Genomic DNA, 21,370 nt, shown 5'->3' with positions numbered 1-21,370 from the left:
GCTGCTGTCGATAGGCCAGGCCATCATCAGTGAGTCAGCGTTGGGTGGTTATTATGTCAGTGGGCAAGTGAAAACAATCAACCAGCCACACAGACAAAGGACTGCAGGAAAAGAGAACAGAGAGCATATACATAGGAGGACAGTGTGGGATGAAAGGGGAAGAATGGCCAAACAGATAGAAAATAATGGAATTTAGGTTTTTATCAGTTTTAAGAAAAGGGTTTCTCAATGTAACAGGTCCGGATTTTTAAGTGGTAAGGATACAATTCACCATAATAACACCATTTGGTAGGATTGTCACCACACAAACCACTGAGACAAATATGAAACCTACAGAGATTCAGGCCCAATGGACAGAGGGTAATAGCTGGTTTAAAACACGGGAGCCATATGTTGTTTGTGTGTTGTGTAAACCCAAGCAGATATGGAAGGTTCAGTCACTGACACATGCCAACCCAATGTCCTGAGGCCGATAAGCCAATTTAAGCCCGCTATGCCCAGCATTACTCCCTGGTGTCACACAGAGGCAGGCATATGTTCCCCCACCCCCACCACAACCAGCCAAGCTGATATTCGTGCTTTGTAATTACCAAGGGATGCAGGTTGAACGCTGGGGCTTCAATCGGAGAGCTGTCCTCTGGTTTTGAGGTTCCCCAGCCCGGAGCTGGAAGCATCTTCAAAGGCGATGACTGCAGAGTTAAGCAGATCTCAAACCGCAGCTACCCTCACATCCGTGTCAGTAGTTCCACACCGGAGGCTGATACTCGGCTTACTGCTGCTGTCTGGTGAAAACCTACAGAAATGTCAGAATTTCAGGAACTACATTAAGAAAATCATCCTTGTTGTGTGCCTCGAAAGTATGCATGTTGAAAGTAATTTTGTTTTAAAGGGCCTCAAAAGCCCAGGGGTTGAAGTGTTTTCCTTGAGAAGCTTGTAATCCTTGCAATCCAATTGAAGTGAAAACATGGATATTCCTAAATTTGGAGTTACAAGGTTTTCACAGCATTATGTAACAGTGATACAATGAGGCAGAGGGTTGGAGCGATAGCCCTGAGGGGCCTCAGCTGCATGCCAAACATAGCACTTTCCCCTCCGCCCGCTCCCACTCCCCTGCCCCCCAGCACATGCCTCAATCCAAACCCCTGCCATTCGCAAATGTACAAAGCCTGTTCATTCATGCTTCCAGACATTCTTTGTTGTTGTGGTTTTGATTACGATACTTGACACTGGGCAAAAAGAGGGGAAACTGCAGTGTACAGGGTGCCAGGAAAACAGATGTCCAAGCACTGTTTACCAAAATCCAATTACTTAGCTTGTTATGTGTAAAAAAGCAACATAACGTAACAAACTGTCTCAATTCAAAAACTGGGAAATAACAGTTCTAAACTTTTAATGAAAAGTAACCCTGTTGGCCTTAGTGAATATACATTAAGATTAGCTAAGAATAAAGAGCAAAGTGAGTCTTCAATTATTGTCCGTTCATAATCACAGAAACAAATAAATGAATATGTGTCGTTGCACGCGATGCTTGAATATCAATTAAGAGGATTTCAAGATAAGAAAAATGCTTTGATGGGTAAACTATGATGCTTCATAATGCCTCCGTAAATCCATTTTTTTTTTTATCTGTTATATTAATCTCCACCCTGCGTTAATAAAGTAATAACCTTCAAATATTAGCTCTTCTGTCCTGCTTCTCGACTCAGCATGCCCTTTTCCCCCTCCATCTGCTTTCTGTACTCTCTCATCAGATCCCTGCTGTCTGTGTATCTGCTGCTGCAGCTTGCAAATAAACAGAAACGTTTCAGAAATACTGGAGAATTATTTTCAGTGTGAAACACAACCTATTCTACCCCTTTCCTTTGTCTTTGTCTTGTTAGGCCTCTGTCTTTCCGTTCATAATAGGCATCTTTTATTATTACATTACATGTTACTTGTTAGACGCTTTTATCCAAAGCGACGTACATACTCAATACTGTGGGCCATCCCCACAGGAGCAATTTGGGGTGAAGTATCTTGCCCAGGGACACAACGACATGCTGACTGCAGTGGGGTTTGAACCTGTGAACCCCTGATCCCAACACCAAGGCTCTATCCACTGCGCCACACGCCTCCTAGAGAGAGCAGAAAAAGTATTGAGGATATTGGAGTGAACTCATGACTCCCCGACAAAATTCTACATCTCTGTGATGGCTGCCAAAGCATGAATTTACCTCTTTTGAAAGACTGACAAGCACTGAATGCACCCTTCGGAAGCCACCTCATAATAAAATATGTAGAGACTGAGGATGACAATAGCAACAGCCTGAAAGCAGACATGGAACGGAGAGTGGAATCGAGAGAAGACGGGAGAAATGTTGAATTTGCATGGAATTGTAGGGTTTGTCCCAATAATCAATGCGGAAGCCAAAGGTATAATTTTTGTGTAATGGCTGCATGTGAAGTTGAAAAAGGTGCTATCGGGGAACAGGCTGCTGTCATCGGAGACAGAATATGGGATGGGGTAGGATCATAGACTGTATATATAGGATGTGTGTGTATGCTGTGCAGCTAAGCTTAATGTCTTTGATTGGACCTGATACGTTTGCCCGAGCCATTAAAAGTGCGTCCCACTCGTCAGCAAGACGCTGTCGTGACAAAGCCATAATCGCAACGACACACTGGTCTTAGCTACCCTCTAACCTCCTAATTTTCATTTCATTTAAAATGTAAGTAACGTGAAATGAGTGGCAAGTTCTCCACTCATACAGGAGGGGAAGAGAAACTGTGGTTTTGGGTTGCTATGGCTCTTAATTCCCTCCTCCCTCTCCTCTTTCCTTCCTGTATTCAGTTTCTGCCCAGTCATTTTTGCAGCTAATCAGTTTAATTTGGGCAGTGAAGCTGACGTGTTGATGAGGATGGAGAGGTGCAGCATGATCCCCCCCCTGGGCACTATTGATGGCTCGCCATCACACACACTGCTAATAAGGGAACCAGATAGACAGCTGGGATGCAAACTCTGGCACCTCCAGATGCTACCACGACGTGTTGTGTGTGTTTGTGTGTAATCTGTACACTGGCTGATGTGTCTGAACGCATATCCAACCTGTCCGTGCATGAAGTCCACGACTTTCACTCCTTATGCTAACTAGCCTGTGCTCCACTGGCTACCAAGGATTTTCTCAATTTTAAAATTGTAACTTTGATTTGAATATTTTCAACATCATTTTCTCTAAGAATGAGAAGATCCGGAGTTATAGATGCTAGTAGAGTTTCAACAATTAGTTGAAATAGTTGATCAACAGAAAAGTAATCACCAACAATTGTAATAATCAATTAATCATTTAAGTACTTTTCGTGCAAAAATGGCAGAAAAAGCTGTTTTCATACTCAAATATTAAGATGTCCTGCTCTTCTCTGTTTCATATCATTTTGAACTGTATACTGTATGTGGGTGTAAGACTGACAGAACAAAACAATAAGAAACATCAACTTCGACCTTGACAAAGTGGAATGGGCATTTTTCAATAATTAAGAAAAATAGGCATATTGATCGATAATAGAAATATGAGTTAGTTGCAGCCCTAGATGCGAGTAAAAGAGCAGTTACCTTAAACAGGACGCAGGATTTAAATGGGCCATATTGTGCTCATTTTCAGGTTCATATTTGTATGTTGTGCCTCGACTGTGACATGTTTACATGCTTAGAGATGTCCCACCCCTTATCACTTACAATGTGTTGGAGCGCTATAGCCAATAGAAGCAATATAGTGTTACATAGTGATGTCACTATGTTACAGAAGTAAACACAGGACTCCCATTGAGGTGTTTCAGGCAGTGGGGGGTGTGTGGGAGAGAAACTCCAGCTGGAGGAAACTTTGGGATTTTAGCCTTTGCAGACCATTTTCATGCACCAACACACTACAGGAAATAGAAAACACCCAACAAATAATAATAGGGCCCCTTTAGATTTCTTAAAAAACGTGCATCAATGTGTATTTTACACTTAGGTTGTTCATGCTGCCTTGAACAGGTGCAACTCACTGTATACATTTGTGAGCTGCTGCCTTCCTGCAGGCCTGACTGTTGATTTATTCATGACTCTCTCTAGCTGACCACTCCAACTGTTGGTAGGGTTTGACTCCATGTGGACTCCATTACCATAAAATCCGAGGGATAAAGACATCTCCCTCCCTTTATCTGCCTTGGCTTTGTACTGCCATTGTTTCCCCGGCTCATCAGCAGCTACAAATCCCATTCTCCATTTGCAATGATGATATTCTGTCTGGGCCTCTGCAGTGTGAAACTTGATAAATTAATGAAATCCTGATCCGACTGTATCTCTTCCTCACCCCCTTTCCTATTTTTGTTTTTATCATTTCTTTCCATCAGATCCTGTTTGGATTATTCTGTGAGATTTGTTTGTTATTTACTTACTTTCGTCTCTCTTACTGTAGCTGTCCTTTTTCCTTTGCCTGTGTGTTTGGATGATAATAGGAGCTGCTGCAGGATTCATTATAAAGAAAAAAAAGCGTTTTGCTCTATGCAGACACTGTAAATCTTACGGTGGTGTGTGTGTGAGCTTTTGTGTTTGCATGAGTGTGTCTTGTGTTGTCCCCTCAGTCCTCCTGTCTGTCTTTCTCTTTCCAGTAGAGAAGCAAAGCATAAGATCCTGTCTCATCTGAGTGTGCCATGGGGGCCACATTGTGTTTATTATTATTATGTTTTAAGTGACAGTAAGGAATGGCAACTGTGGGACTGTTGGGGAAAGGAAATGCTTGATAATTGGGAAATGAAATGCTTGAAGAGGCTGTTGTGAGACGTTTCGCCTCCAGCTAATTTCATCTCTCATTCAGCTCTCTGTCTGCCTTTCTCCCCAACTCCTGTGATCGCTGGGCTCTGCTCTGCACCAGCAGTGGCCCATTAACTGCCCCAGATTACAAGATCAAATCAGCCCTAAACCCTGTTAACACAACTTTCAGGCTCTGAAAGATATATTCTGAAAAGGCCTCACGTCACCTATGGAAATTAAAGAACTACAGAGGTCCTGGGCTTTTTTGCAAAGTTGAGCTTCATTTGCACTGAAGGCCAGAGATCTTATTTCCTGTAACCATTTCTTGATCTCTTGATCTGCAGATTATTTACAATAACAATTTATAATACAAACATCAACCATTATGTCCTGTTGCTGGAATTACAATTGAAATGTTTGGTTTGGTTTAAAAGGAAACTGTGTTATTAACACATACAGTATAGGTAGTCTAGATCTGTAGCCTTAACAACAGGAGTTTGCTAATACAGTGATTTGTGGGGAAATGTTGGTCTACCCTGAATACGATTTTGTTTGTGCTTTGAAGCTATAGTGAGAAATATCTTGAAACTTCAATAAGTGCTGCACCTTTACACACACACACACCTCTACACGTCAAACAACACTGTCTCTAAAAATAACTAATAATAAAGTCTTGAGGATTTGCAATGAATAATGTGGGATTACTATTCCATATAGTGTATCATGGACTATTTACAATGTTTTAGTATTACATACCTATTTTTATAATTTATACATACAAAAACACATGGCAACATTCAAAGCATTCAGGTAGGACCTAATTTAAAAGTTAGAATTTGATTGTCTACACTGATCTTGCCTTTTAACATTAAATTAGATGAGGATGCGTTTGTATATCTATGTACAGCACATTAACTACCTTTTTTAAAAGTCATATTTTGTTGTAGTGGGAGACAAAGCTACAGCACAACTAGTGTATTTTGTAAACAAAGCATTAACTATTAAATCAAATATTGATTTTTTTTAAAACTTTTGCGCAATATGTGTCTTCATAGAAGTAAATCACAGCTAGAGTAGGACACGGTCAGTTGTTAGGGACAGACTGGCAAGTCCAAGTCATATGGTTTTAGCCCAGAGGATTAGTTATGGCCTGCATGGAGCTGGACTCTGATAGATTAATTAAAGGTTAGCCTCAATTGTACCCCATTAGCAATGCAGCACATTGTCTGGTAAACTGTACTTGAAGCCATTAAAGGGGCCCATGAGGAGCTGGCTAGCAGTCTTTTATTCTGCATACTTTGCACACTGCTAAATTAAAAGGTGACTTAAAGAGCATAAACATTTCCTATTAGTACCTTCATTAAGGATTTCATGTTTTCACTTCTGTTTTTTGTATTATTGGGATAAGTTGGATATGTGTGAACAGATTTCAATTAAACTTGGAGGAAAGTTAAGTTAAACAGGTATTTTGATCACATTTCTTAAAAGAACAAATCTAGAAGCATAGGCGCGTTCACACAGCAGTACTTTTCCCACTTTAGTTCCGATATAGTTCCGAAATGTTGCGTTCACACCAAACAAATCCGGAACTAAAATTAGTTCATGAGAACCTTTTTACCCCCTTTTCCGTCCCTGCTAGAGAGCAGGAGAAAAAGATTTATATTTCTGATTGGCTGGGCGGGATGCAAACCACGCCCCGTAAAACTCCGTAAAAGTGCCGCCATTTTATTATCCTCGCATTAGCATTATTAGCATTAGCCCAGCGCACAAATGCAGAGAGACTAACTTATGGCAACACAAACAAAAGTAGAAGCTGCTGGGAGTCCCAGCAGCTTCTACTGAAGCCAGTCTCCAAATCAGGGGACTTCTGGCCAGGGACTTCGGGTGGCAGTATACGCTGTGAAGTTGTTTGCGGCCTGCCAGTAAACTCAAACAGAAGAAAAAGAAGTGACGTCAGCGGCTTCATTTGCCTAATCCACACCCAGGGACTTATTCCAGTGTGAACGCGATCTGTACTTAGTTCATCAGAACTAAAGAGTTCTGATGAACTAAGTTCTGATGAACCTTTGTGGGAAAAGTACTGCGGTGTGAAAGCGCCTATTATGGTATCCAAATCGTTACAGCACATGTCATAGAACCACAACTTCCAGTCCAAATCCCACCTTCAAGGCATGGAAACCCCCCCAAACACACACACACACACACACACACACACACACACACACACACACACACACACACACACACACACACACACACACACACACACACACACACACACACACATTTCTGCACTGCATGTTTTCTATCAAATAAAGGCGCCCTGGGAGACTTTCTTCCAATTTTATACATAAATCACAAAAAATGAACTGATTAGATTTGTCAGTAGAAGGCTAATGTCACTGTGGCCTCTCAGAACATGTGTTTTGGCTGTAACTCAAGAATTCATATGCCGATAATGACAATTTCACACAAATGTCTGATAGGATGATATGGTGTGTCTGTACCCAGGTCTGGACTTCCATGAGGATCTGCATCGCATCGGAGCGAAGGAGGGTCTGAAGGGCCGCAAACTGCAGAAGGCGATGGAAAGCTACGCCTGGAACATCACCGTGCTCAAGGTGAGAAAAACTGAGAAAACCACAGTGTGACCTTCAGCAACAAAGGCTCTTTACTATACTATACACACCTCTAGTGCTGGCTCATACGTTTGATTGATGTCAACATGTGAGATTATTTTCCAGACTATAATCAGAGGGATAAGAAATCCCAGATCCTGTCGCTGAGATTAAACGACATGGTGTTTTAAGAACGCTCTCTGGGCTAATTGTATATGCCTCTACTCTAATCCCTTTATCTCTTAATTAAATGATGTTGATTTCTGACAGTGGTTTATTTATTTGCTCATCTCACCATCTTGACAACACGCGATAGGATTGTTCACACTTGTTTGTAGACATACACTTACTCCTCATGAGGGTACATTGGACATGCCCCGAAGATGTTGCTCAGCACTGACCCTGACCCGGTGAGATAAAGTTGCCCATGCCTTCATTTCACCGCCCCGATGAACACTAGTGGTGATTGCAGCACTGATTAAAACAGCACATGCTGCTCAGACTGCCCTCTGCACAGTACGCCTGTTTTTATGAGTAAGGAAAAAGCAGCCAGGATATTTTTATCTCATCATCACCAGGAAATAATTTAGTATTGAGTGAAGAAGCTCCCTTGGCTGAGCTTTCTGCTTCGGTGTCAAGTTAGGTAGAGGTTTGATTGCTTGATTCTTCTTTGCCTTTTCATGCCTGCTTTTGTCAGACAGTGAAAACAAAATAGGGCTGAAAGTACAAATACGTTTAAGTGAGAATTAATCCATCGATGACCTGATTAATAGGGCTCCATTTAATGATTGATTCCATTATGTAATACTCTGCAGATTCATTGTTTTGTCTTAAAAATGTAAAAAATATATAATAAATGTCCATCCCAATATATAAAATGCAAAGTGATTGTCTTTGAATGTCTTGTTTTTGTTAGCTGGAAACAGGGTTTTATGGCATTTTACATGGAAAAATACGCTGTTGCTTATCAAAATAGTTATTTAACGATTATTTTTCTTAAAATTAACGAATGGATTGGTCAACCAATTGTTGCTGCTCTACTGATTTATATACAATCTAAGACATTTTTTTAAAAGTTCCCAGAAATCAGTGCGACATTTTTAGTCTCTATCTGAATACATTTAATTAAAATGATATAAAACAGTGAATTATTAAAAGCTGCAAATCCTGATTTTAGGGCGCAGGAAACAAAAGGTTGATAAATGAATAATTGTTGTATTATTAAAACCTTAGAAGTATTTAAAAGTAGTCAAGGTAATGGATATAGCTCTAATAAATCAGCGCTAACTTTTGTAGCTCTTCACGCATACAGCAAATCACATTGTGCTGCACCACGGTTTATCTTAATTAAGCCTCATTGCACCCTCTAGAATTGGGAAACCATGTGCTTAAGTAGAGCAACAGGTGGACCCGTGAACATAATCCCCTTTGCTACCCCCACCCCCATTTATACCCATCACCCCTAAGCTCAGATCTCCTCTCATCCCTGCACTGTCACTCCAAACACACACTACCCTCATTCGTCCATCTTTTTTAATGTCCACATTCTCAACATGAGATTCATCTTGGCGAGCACATTACCCCTCCTCCTCCTCCTCTTCATCCTCCTCCCATTCTTCAGTTGTAAGCCGTGTCTCATACTAAACATTTGGTGAGAGCCTGGTGCGTGTTATGCCAAGGCTGGCAGCCATGCAGAATTATTTCACTTGTCATCCTCTCCAGATCCTGGAAGCACTCGCTGGTAGATGGCGGGGAAGCTGTGAGGAAGATAGAGCGAGAGAATGTGTATTATCCCTGTTTCCAAAACCACCTTAACAACATTAATTTGACAGTTACAGTCAGATCAAAGCTGTCATGGTGAATAAGGGTATTTGCCCATTTCTACTAGTCATACCTGTCACTCATCGTACCTGCTGTCAAGAGAAAAGCAACAACAGAGCGACAGAAAGAGAGGCTGTGAAGCATATTGAGTTACATTTTGAGAAGAAAAACAGGCTCCAAAAAATGGACTCTAGCTGTCTCTCACATCACTCCCTATTGTCAGTTTTTACTGTAATTAACTATTGTTTGAGGCAGTTTGTTATATAACTAATCTGCTAAAGTAGCTGTGATTTTTCACCATGACTAAGGCCCCTTTTTTTCTGACAAGAAATGATTTATTCTGTTTCACTCTTGAGTTTAGTTATCTGTTCTGGTAGGGAATTTATAGAGGCCATCAATTGTGAACCTTAGCTGTCACTCTCGCTGATGTTCGCTACCGTACCACTTTATCTAGATAGAAAACCTTAAAATAGTCTACAATAAAGGCTTCTTTCAAGGGGATGGACTGATTTTGATAAACAAGTAGGCGATAAGGAGAGATTTTAATGAGGATATAGCGATGGGATTTGCTCTTGCTCATGCTTAGCCCCCTGTGGTGAGCTTGAGGCCAGCTGTAAGGGTGAATGTACTCAAATACGAGTGCCATCGTGATTTGGCTCTGGCAGCACAGAACCAGCTTTTCACTGTCTTATTTTATGCCTGGTGAGTCATGACTTACATAATTCAAGTTTTTTATTTTTTTCAAGCGTTTGACTTATTCTTGCTCGTATGTTGCGTGCCGGGGTGGCTCAGGTAAAAGGCCACTTGCAGCGTATTAACATCACCTGGGAATAAAGCGCTGAGTGCAGGGCAGCACCTTTACTCTTTCTACAGTATGTCAGACTGTTGTGGCTCAATAAGAGGATGTTACCATTTTCCGTAAAGTCTGCTGCAGAGCGGTCAACTTCTGCCTCTTCAGGTGGATGTCACAGCGGGTCAAACCAGTCCAGAGAGTCCAGAGTAAAGTTCAGTGGGAGGGAGGGAAAGTATTCAGGTTCACAGATCAAAACCTGCCTGTGAACAGATGTTAAAGGGATGTCGGAGTAAAGACAGTGTCGGACCAGACGGGCGGAAAGAGAGGGGGGTGTGGTAGGCATGTGGTCAGATTCCTTTTTTTGTTTTGGCCAGTTATAATAATATAAGCACCTCTCACACACATAAATGTCCTGCCTGTGGAGAAGTCGAACACATTTCCACATGGCAGAGACGGCTAGCTTAAGGTGGCAGGCAGCCATGGCAGCGGCCCACATTGACTTGACAGTGCTGTAAAGCAGGATGCCTGCCCTGACCACTTCCTCCACATATGGTAGGAATTCGTCTCTAGGGTGCTCCCAAATAAAGACTAGAACTGTAGTATAACATTATCACCATATGACAGCACTATCCACCAGCTGAGAAGAAGTATGAAGGGCTGGCAGACAACCAAAGGCCTTCCTTCTGTGGCTTGATACTGCCCCCTACTGCATCTTATGAGTTAATGCACCATGGAATAAATGTTTCCCTTTACATCAGTAGTGCAATAAATATACAAACATTAAAGAATAATATATATTTTTTTAGATTTTAACAATGACATTATAGAATATCAAGTGTTTTTCATTTGAGATCAAAATATATAAATAAAAATAAAATCAATGAAAAATAACAAAAGGAGGTTGATTTGGGCAAAAATATTAATGTTCTGCCAAATTCGCTACAATGTTGATTCCTGAACCTTTATGGAGAAGCTGGTTATTTTTTTTTACAAAGATTTCATAAATTATATCATACCAGTGCCAGTCCCCACACCGTATTTTTTGATCTTATCGGGACTTGAACCGGCGAAACTCCGGTTCCCAAGCCATGTCCCTACAGACTGAGCTACTACCGTTACATGAAAGGAATTCCTTCTTCTTTTTTTATCCAGCAGCTACAGACAGTATTAGAAACAAGTATTTTCAGTTTTAATATTTGTGGATATTGAGTGTTGAAACACAAAAATGTGTTTGTCCCAATAAATAAATGGTGTTACTTATTCTGTATATATCTTGTAGATAGGACCTATAACACTTTTAACTGATATTTGCCTTTATTTCCATTTTAATCAACAGGGTAAAAGTCCTTTAGGGATTAAATTATATTTTTTTTAAACAGACCAGGCCAATATGGTGACACAGAACTCGCTCTAGCTATCTAACTCGCACACTGTAATCTATCATGAGGTAATGTATATCAAAGATGTTTCCTGCTTTTTTTGTCATCCTATAACCTGATATGTGTTGATAACCAAGCAGTGTCTCTCTGTGTCTCCCCTCTCTCTCTCTCAATCTCAGGGCCAGGCAGACCTGCTGAAGCACGCTAAGAGCGAGGCGCTGGACAACTTGCGTCAGATCCACTGTGCCGCCCAGTCCTGTGGCCTCAGTAAGAACGGAACAGCTTCCCCACAGCTCCAGCACCATCCTCTCCGCCCGCCGCAGCAGCAGACACAGCCACAGGCCAAGACCCAGCCTCAGCCTCCTCCACCTCACCCGCCCCAAACCCAGCCCCCACCCACAACAGCACCTCAGGCTTATCACCATCCCCTTCCCCAGGAACATCCCCAGCAACACCCCCAGCCACACCCCCAGCTGCCAGCTCTCCCTTTGGTTCAAACTCTTTCAAAACCACCGGCCTACACCCAACCTCCGCCCCTAACCCAGCTCCAGTTTCAGTTTCAGAGCCAGCAGCAGAGGGCAGCAGGAACTCCGGAGGGCGTCTCTGACAAAGAGCTGGTCAGAGACGACCCTGTGGGATCCTGCTGACCCGCAGCCTGTGCCAGCAGAGAATCCTACACAAAGAGAGACGGGGAGGGCAAGACAGAGATGGGGAAGCAGAAGGATGTAGTGGAAAAGAAGGCGGGCATTAATGAAAAGGACATGGAGGAATTGGCTGAGAGAAATAAAGAGATGATGCTGGGGAAGAAGACTCGCCGTGTTAGAAGCGAGACGCAGGTCTGAATGGGTTTCAGTTAGGGCTGAAAGAGAGAAGAAAGAGAGACCTCACACTGCAATCACACATCTCTAAACAAGAGTGAAAACTGGAAAGACATTTTTACTTCTCTCTGTCATGGATGTGGAAAATATATTTTATCTGAGCCAGGAAGTTGAGGTCTCTTCTGTTTTCTCTCTTGTGAAAAGCCAAATGTACGGAAGCCCGGAAAGGCTGAAAACAGTTCTAGTGATCTGGTGACATTTTGTCAGCATAATCTACATAGGTTCTGAAAGTTCCTTTGTTGCCAGGTTTTAGTTGTAAATATAGGTAACACTAAGTGTTTCGCTAGGCAACATTTTTTTTACATTTCATTTAGCTGCCGCTTTTATGGAAAGCGACTTAAAATAAGTGCATTCAACTTTTTATTTTGATCAGGATAATTCCATGTCTTTACTCTTGTAATACTCATTCAACCCACACAAGGCTGAACTGCTCCACTATATGTTTTAAATAGCACTCAAAGCATTCATGTCTACCAGGTATGTTTTCTCTATGCAATTTTAACACAAAATGTAACAAGTTGTGTAACGTTATTCTCATTTCTTTCTTCTGGCTGAAAATGTAATTTAATCTTATTGACACATTGTTTTGATTAGACAGACAAAACCTTACCTGGGAAAAGACATGAATGCTTTAAGTATTATGTATAACATGTGGTAGTGATACACTTTTGTAGTCAAATGAATATGACAACAAAAAACACAGCAGAATTGATCCTTAACAAAAACAGTTTGACATGCCAAAACAAAATGTCTCACCTGTTTCACAAATATAAAGGAAATGTAATTTTGTAAAAAAAATGTAAGTAAATAGTGTTAAAGGAACTTACAAATAAATAATCCTTGATAACCTGTTCTTAACTCATAAACAAAGGAGAATACATTGTCAGATCATAATTACAAAAAAATGCACTAACAGATTTGTTCCTATCCTCTCAGGGCTTCCATACAAAAGGGTAACAGCTGGTGACAAACCTGTCGTGTGTTTCTGCAAAGGAATGTTTTGAAGTTGGATTAGTTAGATATCCCTGTCTCTCTGGGCACTGCTAGTTACATGCCCCTTCATGATGTACTCTAGCTCTGTTGGTACAGGCTTTACCTCACATTGGCACTTTCTGCCACAAATTTGCCTTTTCATTTCCAGAGACTCCTCGGCATGTCTTTGAGCTTTTATTTTTTTAATGCTCACACTCCTTCTCTTCGATCATAGACGTCATGCTAAGTGCAAACCCTCCTTTTGACGAAGAGGAAACCATGTTCATTTTAAGTGCACAACATAGAGCAGCTTGAGTAGGCCAAGCTCTGTAGGCGTCACAGATGTCCTGTTTAGCACAAACCAGGAAGCTGTAGAGCCAACATAGAAACCATCTGCAGCTGCTGATGTGTTCAGTCACATCGATGCTCTTCTCGCATCCAATGCTGTTGTAGACCTCCATCGAGTCCCACACATCTCCGGTGTCATTCCATGGGATTTCAGTTCTTCAGCATTCCTGGACTCTCCCCACAGGGTCTCCTTGTCTCCTCCCCAGGGGCTGTGTGTGTGTCGTTACGTGAGTCGGTGTTTTGGTCCCCAAGGTGGAGCTAGCCCACCTCCGTAAGTGGCACAGCTCACCAGCAAATCGCAACTGGAATACCTGACCCCTGCCTGTTAGAGGTCGGAGGTCAACCAGAATATGGTACTGCTGTCAATAAAAACACAAAATAAAGTGAATCTAGATGTAAAATGTATGTAAAATGTACGAAGGGAACATATATTGCTATATTAATTCTTGCAGACACAGACATTAATGATTGATATTATAATAATTGTTGTTAGTTCTATCGATATTCTTTTTTTTAACATTACTTCCACATATACAGTGATTTGATTCCTGTTGTTCTGTGGTGCGGATAAGTACAACCAGTGCATGTAGGAGCAGAGCGAGTGATAACTGGTCAGCGCCACAGCTCCAGGGTCAGACAATAACCTGATGTGTGTTTCACTGCGAAGTGAGTGTGGATTCTGTGAGAGCTCCTGAAGATGGCCCATTAAAACTGGCTTCATTGTTTATCCTGTCTCCTGTTGTTCATTTGTCTTTGATGACTTTTAAATGAGGATACTGCCAATTCTAATGTATTCCACTTCATGCTAATGCCCATTCTCTGTAATTTGACTTGAATTTCAGCAATATTTGAATCAGTACCTGGAATTATGTTTGCCTGAAAATAGTCTCAGACAGTGACCGGGAGGTAAGTCACTTTTTAATTGCGTTGAAACAAATGTCAGCAGCGCTTGAAAACATTTTAAAAGCAGCTTTCACAGCGGATTTAAAGCAATCAACAAAGCTTTCCAAAAGCTAGTATTGATTGCTTCTGATGATACACTGTTCATTCTCTTTATCTATTTCCTATCAATAAATCAGAAGGATGCCACTCCTTTAGAGTGAATGAGTGTGTTTATGTCGAGCAATGCTTCCCGTTGTCCATAAGATGGCAACATATAATAAGTGAATGAGGATCTGCAGATGAAAAGATGAAAAATAACAAGTCAATCATTTCTTTCTTTTAGTTATCCGGTTGTGTTAACTTATTAAAGTGCTGGTAGTCGGTAAGAGTTAAAAGCTATTTTAAAAACAAATCATTCTTAAGGTTTTAGGGTCTTTTTATTTGTTGGTTAGATGTATCAAGTGTTCGTTCAGCCCACTGGTGACATCTCTGAAGGAACAACACAAAAACAGGTCCTGATGTGTCAGTATGAGACCTTTTGTATGTGAGAATAAAGCCAATGGAACCTTATTAGCATGACCTCCAAATGAGCTTGTCATTAGCATTTTGAAAAGGGCAAAATGTGAATATGAATATATAAACATATTCATATTTTTAGAACTTGTAGTACACATTAGCTAATTGACTTCCGCATCTCTCTCCAGTCATCACAAAGGTATGTCGTCGTGAAACTTTGGCATGCGGCCACAAAGACATACCTGTAGTTCATTAAAGGTCCAGAGAAGTGCCTTGGAGACGGTCGGCTGCAGAAGACTAATTATGGCGTCAAACGTGACATCCATCCTTCAAATGAGCAAAGCACACAATTGGTGATAAGATGTCATGGTTTTTGTTGGCCTGGATGACGTCTTTTGGTTCGAACACCACTGAACCATAAAAAGGCCCTGGACATGAGAAGAGTAGAAGACTACCCTCCACACAAGCCACAAGATGCCTTGGTTCCCCTCCAACTTGCAGAAAGCTGCTGGGATGCAGACGTCTAACAGGGTAAGAGCTAGATTTTTTTATTTAAAACCCAGTGGTTGCTTTGTTTGATATCACAAATGTGTGTGTTCTTTAAACTAGCCTAAGGCTGCTTACATTTATGAGTTTGTTTGGGGTCTTTACGGTTCATTTTCTTATTTATCCCTTTTATATCCTCATCAAATCTATTGTGTTTCCTTAAGTTTGATGCATTATACAACATTTACATTTTATTTTATTAAAATCGAGCATTTTATGATTGAAACCACAGGGCTTGGCTTGCATTGGCAGGTTTTTGCAGGGCGCGTATCATAACAAATATCAATCAATGGATCATAACTGGGTAATTTTAAAACCCACAAAGCTGATCAGGCATGTAGTCAAAGGGAAGCAATGTTTTTTATTATAATTTCCCTATTAATATCATTTTAATTACTTTATTTTTAGCGTCCTTTATGTCTAATGACAAGGGTTGCAAATGAGTATAGGCTATAGGCTCTGTGATCTTATGTCTCTATTTGTATAAAACAAAAGTTTGGGATTTAGGCAAAGGCATGACTATGCCCACATGTGAATGCTGTTAACATCATTTCAGCTTGATATGATTTTGTTTATGTTGTATGAGAGATTAATGTTAAAGCATGCGTATAAAGTTCAGTGAGTCATATCCTTTAAGAAGGGATTAAAAAAGTGTTTGGTATGATACCACTTCATCATAGTTGCGCATGGTGATACTCAGTATATCTTTGAATTTAGACCAATTTAGTATTTTAAGAATACATTTTCATTTGAAATTCTGTGATTCAGGAGTGTATCCATCGCTTAAGATTTAACCTGCAACATTTTTAACATGATGTAAGCCATAACAATATTTAACATTTGAAAGACATGCAGATAAATAAATCATTTTGTAGCTTTTCCTGCCAACATACTATATTCTTGTATTGGTGTTTTGGGTGTTAACTGATCTGGTTTTCCCTGCAGAAGGTCCTGGTGCTGGTGGTAATGCTGCTGCTGTCTCAGCTGGCCTGTGAGGCTCACAGCATGTCTGAGTGCTGCAGACAGCCGGCCCACTCCTGTCGCATCTACATGTTTCTGTGTCGCACCGGCACCAATAACCTTGGGAGACCCCTCACAGGGGATGCTTCTGCTGGTATCCTCACTCTGGGCAAACGGAGGGAGGAAGAGCATCGCCTCCAGAGCCGCCTCCACCAGCTCCTCCAGGACTCCAGAAACCAGGCCGCAGGGATCCTGACGATGGGCAAGAGGACGGAGGAGAGGCAGTTCATGGACTGGATGGCTCAGTCAGGAACTATCACAAAGCCCCTGCCTGTCCTAAGCTAAATACTCACATAAATACTTATAATTGAATCTATAAAAGACTGTTAAAATCAGAACACACCTATATGGTGAGTGATACTACGCAGAATGTGTATTGTTCTGCTCATATTAAAACTATTAGGGGGTTGTGTAATATTGTACATATATGGACTTGTGATGGGTGCAATTAAAAATATATATATAAAGGTGGCAACACGTCTTTAATTATTCTTGGGTGGGTTTTCTGGGCTAATAATGAAATATTTCGTAAATTTCCATTAAGAAAGTGCTCAAAATCATGCCGATTACACGTAGCCCCCTAGGGGACACGGAGAAGGAAAAAAAATGTATTTGAAAAAAATAATAATAATAATGTTTTGCAAAACCTTTGCGAGATCTCGCAATACTTCAATTCTCCATGTCCCCTAGGGGGCTCTGTATATCTTTATATTTAAGGCCAAGCTCAAAGTAAAATCGATGAACCACTCCATTGTTGTGGTTTCTGTGTTGACGTAGCAGCCGAACTGACCAGGAAGTACAGTGAGCTAAATTAAAAGTTTTGCGAAATCTCGCAAAGGTTTTGCGATATCTCGCAAAACATTATTATTATTATTATTATTATTTTCTTCTCCGTGTCCCCTAGGAAGCTCCGTAGGTTTCACACATAGACTGTATATATAAAGGGTGTCACATAAGTGAAGACACCTCAAGAGAACACTCAGAGCGACGGGACATGCACGTCCCTCTGAGCTGAGTTATTGACAGATTCGAATTTCGCGGATCAATAACTCATGAACATAACATTGTAAAAATACAAACAACATGACTTTACAATCATAGCAAGGTAGACAACGAGCTACAGAGCCGTTTTTATCAGAACAGTTCGATACGCGCCGTCATCCGAGCTAAACATCAAGAATTGGTCACAATCTGCAGCTGGAGGAGGGAGAGGAGTGCTTAGGGACCATCTACAAAGTGCAACAGGGTTTTGCGAGATATCGCAAAAGTATTGCAAGATCTCGCAAAACTTTTTTATTTATTTTTTGTTCAAAAACTTTTTTTTTTCTTCTCCATGTCCCCTAGGCCTAGGGGGCTCCGTACGATGACCTATATTATTAAAAGACAGATATATATTCAATTATAATGCAGAAACATGCATTATATACTAATTATTTCCTATACAGTTTGCAATATTTTGGTCATACAAAACTTAATGCAAAATCAAATCAAAACTACACAAATCTTGTAGAACAACAAACACAGTTTGATTGACCTACATGTTATCTTCCTTATTCGTAACAACATTAGGGAGTGTATGAAAAGTGTCTTGGAAAGAGAAGGATATATTTTGTAGATCAAGGGAGAGTCTTTAAATTGCAAAATGCAAAACGTACTGAAAAGATGTCCAAAAAGTGATATCGTTTATGTCCATCATAGACCATAATGGTGCTTTTTAACACATGCAGACGATAACTCTCTTGTTTCTTATTGGGTAGGGTGTGGCACTTTCTTTCTCTGTTTGCATGTTTGAGAGTCAAAGTCCCGCCCCTCACACTCCTTCTGACTGCCCGTGCTTCAGTGTGATTTTGCTCAACAATTGTTACGATGCAGAATGTTACATGTGTTTTATATTCACAGTATACTGCAAGGTCAATTCTTTTCTGATAATTTTACTCAACAAGGCATACATTGATGTATAGGAGCATCATAGAAGAAGAATGATAAATGTAGGATTAAGAATAGGATTCTTGAACTGAGCTCAATGTGCAGACAGAGATGATGTCATAGCTTGCACTCAATAGTTACTCTTTGGCTAATAATAACCCATGCTAACTTTTAGACGGACCTATTTAACAAGGCCTCCTGCTTAGCAACGTGTTACACCCAGTGTTACAAAGTAACGCGTTACTGCAACGCAACTACTTTTTTTACGGTAACTAATAGCGATACTAGTTACCTATTCCCATTAAGTAACGCTGTTATAGTTACTGTGATTTAAATGGGTGCGTTATTGCGTTACATTATGTGATGGAACTGAACCGAATCTCCCTGTGGATGTAACTTACAGGCGAATACAGCGATGTCCTCTCACAGCACCATGGAAAAGTGAAAGTAACCAGAGAGGAGTGATGATTGGTTAACGCGGGGGAACATTTCAAGGTAAGCCAATCAGAGACAGAGTTGGGCGGGTCTTGCCTTATGGGGAAAATACACACACACGAACACCTGCTAATGCTAACACACACGGCAACGCTCACCACCAGCACACACACACACACAATGGCAGATGCAAGTATCAGCGAGAGCAGCAGCGCATTTGCAACTTCGAAATATAACCACTATTTTCAATTTGTGAGGATAAAGGACGCAAAAATATTACGTTAAAATATAAACTGTGTGCAGGATAGAAAGCATTGTCTACATTGAATAACAGCAATGCAAATCTCCTGAAACACCTAACTAATGTACATGTGGGGAGTTGTCTTTTACTGTGCCACAGAACAACACAAAAACTTGTATTTGTATTGTTATTATTTTTAAAGTAAAGTAACTTGTTACTAGTTACTTTTATAATTTAGTAACTAATAAAGTAACTAGTTACGTTTTTGAGAGCAGTAACTATAACTATTACTAGTTTTTTAAAAGTAACTTGCCCAACACTGGTACACCTCATCTAAAGCTGGTTCATCCTACCAAAGCCATTACTACTGGATACAACATTTCTCAAATCTGACAAAACAACTGAGCCTGTCCTCCCACAAAAAACGACCATATAGGCCGATTGTTCAGCAGCTTAATATGACCCAGAGTCACGTTTTAAAGTGTAGCACCTCTAGTGGTCGTGTAAGAAACAACATGCTCCCGTTGATTGCAAAAGTTCCGGAGGGTCGTTTATTCACAAATAACCCTCAATGGAAAATCTTAAATTGTGGAATAGTTTGGCCATTAAAATGCTTTTTAATTAGATTCCTAGCGAGAAGTGTATATTGTACTTTTGCAATCTACGTCCAGTGGATGTGTAGGATCTATAGTTTTGATAGATATTACGAAGATTATTTGAGGTCTCGCCAGGAGAACGTGTATGCGGCAGCTTCCATGTCAAGCCATTAAAATAAAACAATACACTAGTCACTCTTTTTCAGCAACTAGTGGCACTTTTGTCCGACTAGTTAGCACATAAGCCTTACTAGTGACGCCAGGAGCAGCACTATTACAAGGTTACGCCGAGCGTCAAACAGCTCTTTGAAATGGAATGGAACCACGGCAGAAAATCCAAAATTGGACTTGGACAGGTCCAGCCCAGCCCTCCTCCCCATAACTACACATGCTGGCTATTGTGTGTTTCGCAACATGTTCTAAGGCACGTCTCTACTGGGAAATGTAGCTTTAAAAGACGTTTTCGTATTTCCCACAATTAGAAGTTGCCAGTATGAAACTGTATACATCCCTGGAGGTTTAGGGGATACGAAACACATTGGTGTTATCAAATTTAAAACATACAACTAATACATGGGTGAAAGTAGCTTGTGTCCATAATGGGCAGCATTACCAGTGGTTCTCAAACTTTTTCTGTCAGGCCCCCCCTTTGGAGAAAAAAACCCCGCGAGTGTTACAATGAAGGCTCGATAATCAGCTCACGGCATATAGGTGTAATCAGGGGTCAAGTGCTATTTTTATAAGTGGGGAGTGGACCTAACATAGGGGCATGCTCCCCCGGGAACATTTATTTTTAAGTATTGAAGTTAAATGAGTCAATCTGGTGCACTTTGAGAGCAAAATGAAGAGATATATGCATACATCTCTCAACACCCATTTGAAACAGAACTGTGAACAGATTTACTTTTTCTTTATGGATATTTTACAAATCACCCTTTTAAACTTTATTCTTGTTTTACTGTCATATAGTATTTCATAGCTGTTTTTTATTTATTCTCTTATTTTTTTACAACTATAATGATCATATTAATGTGTGCCTCGGAAATAATTGTTTACATTAATGGTGACCAAAACGTTTGAGACCTACTGAGATAACACTGAGAGAGTCCTTTAGCTCACTGAGTCTCTCAGTCTGACACTTTGTTGTTGAAAAAACTCCTTATATCCGTTAGCGTAGCTCGCTAGCACCATCATGTACCACTTTGTTCTACTACAATTCAGAGGTTAACCTGGTATTTTTACTCCACTACATTTATTGTAGTTACTTTGCAGATTCTGATTAATGATGTGAAATATAAACAACCCTTAAATCAGACTTTAGTTATACCTGAGTCAAATTCAGTGAAGGTGATTGTCAAGTGCCAAAATAAAAAAAATGGATTAATTTTTTTTATAATTTTTTTTTTTTAATTACTATTAATAATAACGTTTGCATAGACATTTTCAGGGCCGGACTAGTGAGTCAATAATGACACTCCCGCGAGAGTGCGGAAAACTGAAATTAATTCACTAGCACGCACAAATTCTACAATATAAAAGTGGTAGATTTGCTTTATTAAACAGACCAGACCTAGGCTGCATACCAACACAATTAGGAACATGCTCACATCTTACTATGTTGGTCGGAA

The 21,370-nt window shown here is 40.5% G+C and overlaps 3 protein-coding genes across 3 annotated transcripts in view; all 3 read left to right on the top strand.

The window, feature by feature from the left end:
* The window catches only part of LOC307014066 (inactive phospholipase C-like protein 2), a 63,699-nt gene extending 49,392 nt beyond the window's left edge, over positions 1-14,307 (top strand). Inside the window, exons 5-6 of the mRNA XM_079641753.1 lie at positions 7,283-7,392; positions 11,562-14,307. Coding sequence (XP_079497879.1) covers positions 7,283-7,392; positions 11,562-12,029 — 578 coding nt within the window. The 3' untranslated portion in view covers positions 12,030-14,307. The remainder of the gene's footprint in view (positions 1-7,282; positions 7,393-11,561) is intronic.
* hcrt (hypocretin (orexin) neuropeptide precursor) lies at positions 12,090-16,829 on the top strand (the record flags this gene model as incomplete). Its single annotated transcript, XM_079645181.1, has 3 exons — positions 12,090-12,218; positions 15,426-15,509; positions 16,470-16,829. The coding sequence occupies 3 exons, from the start codon at positions 12,090-12,092 to the stop codon at positions 16,827-16,829; spliced, it is 573 nt and encodes a 190-aa protein (XP_079501307.1).
* Positions 16,830-18,865: 2,036 nt separating this feature from the next.
* The window catches only part of kcnh4a (potassium voltage-gated channel, subfamily H (eag-related), member 4a), a 30,110-nt gene continuing 27,605 nt past the window's right edge, over positions 18,866-21,370 (top strand). Inside the window, exon 1 of the mRNA XM_079645572.1 lies at positions 18,866-18,965. The gene's annotated coding sequence lies outside the window, so the exon portion shown is untranslated. The remainder of the gene's footprint in view (positions 18,966-21,370) is intronic.

Source organism: Notothenia rossii (genome assembly GCF_949606895.1).
Source record: "Notothenia rossii genome assembly, chromosome: 8".
Classification (NCBI taxonomy): Eukaryota; Metazoa; Chordata; class Actinopteri; order Perciformes; family Nototheniidae; genus Notothenia; species Notothenia rossii.
The sequence above is the reverse complement of the archived record's forward strand: the minus strand, read 5'-3'. Positions and strand labels throughout refer to the sequence as shown.